Source organism: Talpa europaea (genome assembly GCF_964194135.1).
Source record: "Talpa europaea genome assembly, chromosome: 9".
Lineage (NCBI taxonomy): Eukaryota > Metazoa > Chordata > Mammalia > Eulipotyphla > Talpidae > Talpa > Talpa europaea.
In genome coordinates this window covers 5,750,153-5,758,356 of record NC_140076.1, presented here as the reverse complement: position 1 = coordinate 5,758,356, position 8,204 = coordinate 5,750,153, and the positions used below count along the sequence as shown (strand labels likewise).

The 8,204-nt window shown below is 57.4% G+C and overlaps 1 protein-coding gene across 1 annotated transcript; it reads left to right on the top strand.

Annotated features, from left to right (window-relative positions):
• Positions 1–3,695: 3,695 nt before the first annotated feature.
• MAD2L2 (mitotic arrest deficient 2 like 2) lies at positions 3,696–7,881 on the top strand (the record flags this gene model as incomplete). The annotated part of the gene is made up of 8 exons (XM_084244246.1): positions 3,696–3,735; positions 3,825–3,943; positions 4,919–4,990; positions 5,534–5,634; positions 6,426–6,520; positions 6,836–6,909; positions 7,346–7,438; positions 7,698–7,881. The coding sequence occupies 8 exons, from the start codon at positions 3,696–3,698 to the stop codon at positions 7,737–7,739; spliced, it is 636 nt and encodes a 211-aa protein (XP_084100372.1). The 3' UTR covers positions 7,740–7,881.
• Positions 7,882–8,204: the final 323 nt, after the last annotated feature.

The following is an 8,204-nucleotide window of genomic DNA, read 5'->3' as shown; positions in this document are numbered from 1 at the left end:
AGTGGTGGGGAAAGAAGCAGCAGGCTGGGCAAGTAGCCATGAGTCACTGTCCACTTCCTTGTATTCCTCTACTCTTTCATTCATTCTTTTAATGCACACTCATTGAGAACCTGGATTTGGATAGGCACTGGGTGAGGTGCTGCAGTAACTGCCTGGGTCCCTGGGCATCAGGACATCAGTGGGATATCGCCAGGTTACAGGTAGCTAATTCCCAGGCCCTGTGTTGGGCAACTCCTCCCACACCCTGTGTTTGGTGGGCTTACTCAGGGTGGGGTCCCTGATATGGCCTGTGACCAGTCTGGGGGGGTATGAGTGGGGGCTCTGGAAGCATCTTTGGGGCCTGGACAACTGATTGCCTGTTGTTTCACCCAGTTCATTCAATTCGTGTTTGTTCAGCAAACCCCAGAATTTTCCTTTCCTGTGCCAGCCTCCCTCTGCTCCAGGAGTGTAAAGATTGTATGCAGATCTTGCCTTTCTTGGCAAGACTTTGTTGCATCTTGGTTTCTCTTCGTTTCAATTTAACTATCTCCTGGGAGTGATTTTCTCTCTTTCCCCATTGCAGACCCTCCGGGACCTGCTCCAGTTGGCAAATAAGCTCTTTCTCCTTCTAAACATCCATCCTTCCCTCCCAGATTCCCTCCTACATATTGTCGTCTAGTGATGAAAAATATGCAAATAACTTTGAAAAACAGCCTCCCAGCAAATGGGTATTCAAAAATGTAATAAATTAACCCCATAATGAAATCTGGGTCCCCCCACCACCATCCATCATGCTGATGCGATTAAGATATGAAAAACCAGATGCCGCAGAGCCCCCTGGATGCAAATGACAGATGAGGTTTCACTGAGCTCCCCCACGGGCCCCATGCTGATTCAGTGCCCTAGCCTGGCCCCAGCCCCACCCCCAGAATCTTGGCTCCCATAGGCCCAGACGCCATCAGAAGTTTAGGGAACATCTGTCCAGTCTGTTTATTTCACAAATGAGGAGATGGAGGTCTTTTGGGGGTCGGGGATCAGATCCATTTAGCTCCATCTCCACTTGCCCCCTGTTCCTCCTCTTCCTGTTTATAGCTCACTCTGAATTTAAGGCTCCAAACCCAGGCATTTTTATCCACAGGTTTCTGGTTGGCAAGAGGGTACCCCAGTGTCACACAAAGATTGACTTCAGTTTCCCCATCAGAAAAATGTGACCATTGGATGTATGTCCTGGAAGCTTTCTCTGAAGACCTTTAGTTGGTGTGGCTTAACCAACATATGGCTTGCGCCGTGGCAGGGGGCTGAGACTGGGGGCACACAGAAAGAGTGCCTGGTATGAGTCCATGTCACGCATGCTGAGCCCCAGAGGTCACCCCCCAGGGATAGCTGGGCTCTGAGCTTCATCACCAGGCTCAATCCTAGGGACCCTCTACAAAGAATTGTGTCCCTCCCCAGCCCCCCACTTCCAACCAAGATAGCCACTTCCTATTACTAATGAAAAAGCTGCTTGAACAGCCTCCAGAGAGGGGCAAAGAAGGACCCTGGCTTGTCCCTAGGGTAAGGGCACCCCCAATGAGCAGGGGATTCTATTGTAAGTCACTGAGCTGCTCAGCTGGCCCTGTGTGTAAATGGTCATCTCCTGCATGATGTGGGCAGGGTCCCCACATTTTGATAAGGTTGCAGTACCTAAAAATGTGCTGCCAGGTACATCAATTTCTGAAATGAAATCACCCATCCCTTTGGGTTAAGCATTGCAATTTTATGAAATGCAGGTTTCCTCTAGGGACACCCAACCCACCACAGTGATCCCCACACATTCCAGGCATCAGGGCCCTAGAGGAGCTTGTTAAAGAGCCAGTACCCACTCTAATATGCTAGGTCAGGGGGGCTGGGAATCTGGCTCTTTAATGGCTCCCCAGGGGATTCTGATACAGAGTTCTTAGGACCACTTTTGAGAAATGCTCCTGCTGCATTCCTGGCTTAATGGCTATTTTTTCAGTCCCTTGCCACCCCCACCCCCTACTCAGAAGTGTGTAAATCCGTGTTTGCAGGCCTTGGGGTTGAAGGAGGGAGGGTGAGGCTCACTACTGAGCTGTAAATGGTAAACGTTCCTGGTTGGGTCTGCATACCAAGAGATGGATGTGACAGCTAGCCAGCAAGGTGAGAGGCAGGTTCCCTGGTTTCTGGTCCTGATTTGTTGTCTGTAACTCCGCAGCCACTTCTCTGACCTTAGTTTTTCCACCTGTAAAATAAAAGGGTTGAAGCCCTGGAGGCAGAATGGAATCAAATTGAAACCCTGGATGCAGAGGAGTGGACATAACTGGGTCTGTTCCAACTGCGTGGTTTGGGAAACGAAGGAACGCGCCTGAGGCTGTTTTCCCATCTGTCAGAGGGGCTGTAAAATGGGTGCTTTGCTCAGAGTCAAGAGGAGATTTTTAAAAATCAATGCTTGACACTTTAATAAATGCTCAGCCCATGTCAGTAGTTATTTTAATATTAATAGTTATCTCCCGGGGATGGTTCAGTCTTTCTGGGGTCCGGGCCTCTGGAGGGCCAGAACTGTAGAGTGTAGTGACAGAAATACCCCCCGCCCCCGCCCCCCCAGCCTGCTGAACCTCCTTCACTTCATTTGTAAAATGGGGCAGAATCTGAGGATTTAGACAGATAACCCAGGGCCGCACTCGGCCCGGGGGCCGGCTCGCAGCTGGGGCTCTAGAAAGCCGGTTACTGTCGCGGAGTCCCGGCCACGGGAAGTCCGCCGGGCCGCATCAGGGTCGGGGTGGGGGGGGGAGTGGGGGGCCTTCCGGGGGCGCCCCGTCCCCCCCCCGCCCCGCCCCGGGGGCGCTTTCCGTGGGGCCGCCAGGGTCGGGGCCGGGACTCCGGCGCGGGCGACGGACGCGCCGCCTTCTGACCCCGCGGTGCCCCCGCGCGCTCTCACCCCCGCACCTGCCCGCCCGCCAGCTCCTCCGGAGCCAGAGCAGCGCCCCGGGCGGGAAAGCACCCGGCCCCGGCGCGGAGACCAGGCTGTCGCTGGGGACGCCCACCGGAAGCGGAGGGGCGGGGCGGCGGGTGAGACCAGGCCCCGCCCCCGCCCCGCCCCCGGTGGCTCCGGCCCCGCCCCTGCGGCGCCCGCGGCTGGCGGGGGGCGTGGCCAGCGGCGCCGGGGCCCGGCGGAGCGCTGCGGACGTCACGGCGCGGCGCCCGGCCGCGGGCTGAGCGGGAGGCGCGAGCGGCCGGGTCGGTGGCTCCCCGCGCCGCGCCGGGGCCGGACCCCGAGCGGGGAACCGAGGCCGGAGCCGGCACCGGGGGCGGGGGCTAGGATCGGGGTTCTCTTCCGGGAGGAAGCCCGCCAGGTGGGGGCGGAGCCTGAGTCCAGTCTCGTTTCGCTTTCCTCGTGTCCCGCGCCGGCGCCCGGCCCTGCGCGCCCCGCGCCCCCCCGCGCCCGCGGCCCTGCCCTTCGCGGCCCCCGGGGCGCGGGCGGGGGGCCACGGGCCGGCGGTGGGCAGAGGCCGGTCGCGGCGCAGCCTGTGCCGCTAAGCTCAGCCGCCAGTGTGTGCTGGGGGTGTCCACCCCAGATGCCCTGATTCTGTGTAAAGGGGGGAGCTCCTGCCCGGGTTCCCCCAAACGGAGGGGAGGGGCGGGGGACGCTGGCGGGCCCGGCGTCTCCCTGGGCCTGCGGAGCTACCCCACTCCTGTCCCACCCCTAGGTGTCGAGAAGGATGACCACGCTCACGCGACAGGACCTGAACTTTGGCCAGGGTAGGAAGGCGGGCCCAGCGGACCGGGCGGGGGCGCGGGGGGCCGGGCCGGCGGGCCTCCCGGCACTCGCGGGCCTCTCCCTCCCGCAGTGGTGGCCGACGTGCTCTGCGAGTTCCTGGAGGTGGCGGTGCACCTGATCCTGTACGTGCGCGAGGTCTACCCGGTGGGCATCTTCCAGAAGCGTAAGAAGTACAACGTGCCGGTCCAGGTGAGCCTCCAGGGCGGGGTGGGGGACACTGGGGCACATGGGGGAGGGGTGGAATTTTTTTTAACTCTTTTCCACCTTGGGGCCCAGCTTCCTCATTCCCCATGGCCTTGACCTGGTCTTGGCCATGCCCCACCCATCACTGCAGCAGCCCTACCTCCCATCCCCTCAGAGCTGGGAGCTCCCCTCGCCCAAAGTTAGGGACCAGGACATGGTTGTACTTTAAAAGAGCTCCTGAAATTGGGCATCCTTTGGAGAGGGGATTCCTGTAAGCCTCTGGCACCCTCTCCCTCCCCTTATTTCTATTAATTGTAAGGGGTTGTTTTAGGTTAAAAGGCAGACAAAGCAGGGACAACTCCACCCCAAGTCTCTGGAATTGTCTGCCCCTTAGAAGGTTCAGTAAACTCTAGAATAAACGACTGAAGAATACCAGAAGGAGGTGGAAATTTAAAGAATATACAGGGAAATGGAAAAAAGATTCAGCACTGTGTTCCCATGGTGTAGTAGGTCTTTATCTTCCTTAATCTTAATGTTTTCTCTAGGAACTGTTCATAGGTCCTGTCATCGAAGCTCAGAGAAGTAATTTGTCTGAGGCCACACAGCTCGATTTTTAATTTTTGAAACTTGATTAAATGTGTGCACATATGCACAAACACGCACAACTCTACAATTTAGGGAATTTTCAGACTCTGGAGGAGGCCATGAGCCCACATTAGGAACCCCTGATGTTATGCTAATGTTGAGATTGAATTTTTGATCTTGTAACTTATCTTCCCTTGTGACTTATTCATAGTTTTCATAGTCCTTAGCCCCAGGGTGGGAATTTGGTCTGTGTTGTGGGCACAGGAACCGCTGGGCCCCTTTGCAAAGGCACAGGGCCTTGGGCTCCTGGAGCGGATGCAGGTGGGTGGCTCCCCTGTAAGTGTAGGAGTAGGACTGGCTGCCGAGTCCTCACCTGCATCATGGGGCTGTGTGCAGATGTCCTGCCACCCGGAGCTGAACCAGTACATCCAGGACACGCTGCACTGCGTCAAGCCGCTCCTGGAGAAGGTGAGGCACCACCTCCCACCCCCAAACCCCTAGCCTGCTTCCCCTCAGTGTATTCCTCTGTTCTCCCGACCCCACTCCAAATCGGGACCATGCTGGATCCCATGACTCCTCATACCCATAAGCATGTTTCCTGCAACCCCCACCTTTACCCCACACCGGCCCCAGGCTAATGGGTTGAGGTCAGGGGGGGCTGGGCCCAGGAACCCCACTTAGTGGAATTGGCCTGCCCTGGAAGATTCTGGATTTTTCTCACATCTGTTTCTCTTCCTCATCCTGCACTCCCAAGTTATCTCTGGACTTGACCTCTCAGGGTCTCCTATTTTGTCTTGTTCTCTCAGACTTTGGGGACCTCCATGGGGCCCAAGTATCTTTTCCTCAGTCTGTACAAGTCATGTTGAGGGGTGGTTACTTGAACTTCTCAAACCTGCTTTCTAGGCTCTCAGGGATCCTGTGTGTGTGCCTTTCTCACGCTTTCTTGGGAGGGAGTGGGTACAGGCTGGGTGGGATGCCTTGTTCTGGAGTTTTGGGTTCCTGTCCTTGCAGAATGATGTGGAGAAGGTGGTGGTGGTAATTTTGGACAAAGAACACCGCCCAGTGGAGAAATTTGTCTTTGAAATCACCCAGCCGCCGTTGCTGTCCATCAAGTGAGCTTTCCCCAACCACCCCCACCCCCGTTTCTTCCCTCTCTATCTGCTACCCTGCCTGGTATGAGGTTCTGGGCAATACCCCCTTCCTATCCCTTTGGGGCAGCCCTTGGTAAAGCTAAGCCCCTGGTAAAGGTCTGAGACGAGACATGGCAAGTCACGCCAACCTCACATAGCCCGTTAGCTGCCCAAGTCAACCCAGGTCACACAGAGGTCCTCCTGTCTCACCCTGCACAGTCGTAGCACTGGTGAATGGCTAGCCCCAAACTCATGTTACAGACAGAGGAACCCAGGTCCAGAGAGATGACAGGTTTCCTAGTCCGGTGTCATGCTTACTCAACTAGAAGTTGACCTTGCGCAGGTGATAGCTGGTTAGCCTTGGCCTTCCTCTGGTGAGCTCAGGGCACCACAGTTTGTCCCCATGTACTGTGTGGCCTCTGGCAAGCCCTTTCCTCCCTTCGTGTCCTGGGGTCTAAAGAGCCTCCGGCTGTGTGCTGGTTCTCAGACCAGCTGCACATTAGAACCACTTATGGGGGGCTCCCTACACCTGCTCCTCCGTCCCCCTGCCTTCTGACTTACTGAGTCTGGGGTGGCGCTCAGCATTGGTGTTGAACTCTTAGGAGGACTTTAACTGCAGCTGATACAGGTAGCTGGGCCTTTAGAAGCCAGCACTCTCAGCAGCTCCAAAGGGACCCTCGACCCTCGGGTCAGCTTCCAGGGCTGCATGAATACCTGCTGGTGAGAATGGGGTACCAGTGTGATGGGAGAACCTCCCCCTCTTCTCTTCCCAGCTCAGACTCCTTGCTGTCACATGTGGAGCAGCTGCTCCGAGCCTTCATCCTGAAGATCAGCGTGTGTGACGCTGTGCTGGACCACAACCCCCCAGGTGTGCTCAGCCCCCAGCCCCTCTTCCCTGAGGTTTCCACAGCCTCCTTGGGTTAGTCTGTTCTCAGCCCCTATTTGGCTGCATGGAGCTTTGTCCCTTCCTTTCTGCCTTAGAGCCCCTGTGACAGTCCTCCTCCTCCAGGAAGCTACCCTGGTTGACTCTCTAGCTTCAGGCTCTCTGTTGACCAAGTCTTATCTCAGCTGCATCGTACTCTCTGTTCTGTGGGGAGCCAAGCTGGCCAGGGGAAGCGGGCGGAGACTCTGCCCAGTGCAGACATGGGATGGCCCAGCCTTGACCAAACTCTTGCCTCTTCAGGCTGTACATTCACAGTCTTAGTGCACACGCGAGAAGCTGCCACTCGCAACATGGAGAAGATCCAGGTCATCAAGGTGAGAGGAGCCTGTGCTGTTCGGAGCGGGCAGGGGTCTTGCCTAGGTCCAGAGCAGTCACCGTTTCCGACAGTGCTGGGCACCCGGGGGTTCTCGTCTCGTGTAACTATGTGGCCACGTGCCTGTCCTTGTTCCCCCCGACTCAGCAGTGGGAGGAGGGTGGGGCCGCAGGCTGGCGCCCCCTGTTCAGTGGGGGGTTCTCAAGGGAGGGTGTCCTTGCCCACCTGTTCAGTCACTCGGGCTCCCGGTCCAGCTCTGACCTGCGGACCTGGCCTCTGGTGGAGGAGCCTGGGACTCTGCTCTGCCAGCGGCTCCCTAGTGACTCTTCGTTCTCTCCAGCCCGAGAGCCCCAGCTCTGGAGGGGGAGGGGGATACAAAGTGAGGGCAGGCCGGGGTGCAGCCTCCTGCGAGCCCCTCACTTCTGCCCCCTCCCCAGGACTTCCCCTGGATCCTGGCAGATGAGCAGGATGTCCACATGCATGACCCCCGACTCATACCCCTAAAAACTATGACGTCAGACATTTTAAAGGTGAGCTGCATGGGGACCCGCAAACCTTTATTTAGGGTATGTTGAGGCCCTGCCAAAGGCTGGTTGATCAAGGCTTAGGGGAGTCGACTGGGAAGGCCTGTGTAAATGGGCTCCTCCCATCTCTATCCTTCCCCTTCCTCCCTGGCTGTGGCCACACAACCCCACTCTTGATGGGGCACTGCCTGCCGGGGCTCACGGGACCTCTTGAGTCCGTGCCCTGGCTGCCCGCCTCACCGTGCTGTTTGTCCCTGTCCCCTAGATGCAGCTGTACGTGGAAGAGAGAGCTCATAAAAGCAGCTGAGGGTGTGCCTGTCCCCCTGCTGATGCTACACCCATCGGACTTTGGGGGGGCGCCGACCTAGGGCCGCACTGCAGGGCCACCCTGATTCCAAGTGCTCTTATTGCCTCTGTGTGTGGACCACCCGCCCTCCAGCTGGGGATGCGCAGGCGTGGTCACCTCCATGGAGGAATTCTCCCCAGGAGGGCAGTGAAGGGTGTTGGGACCCCAATTTCTCAGCCTCCTGGGGTTCAGCCGGCCAACACTGTCTGTCTCAAATACTGTGCTGTGAATTGTTTCAATAAAGGGGCCCCAAGGGCTGAGCCAGGCTGTCACTTACTGGAGCGGAGGAACGGGGTAGCCTGCTTCCCTGCAGGGAGGCTGCTTCTCTACCTGTGCCAGGGACCCGGGCCGCCACAGGCTGGTTTTACTGAAAACATTTATTATGACAAAAATGACAGAAGGCTACCCAAAATGGCAGGTGTGCTG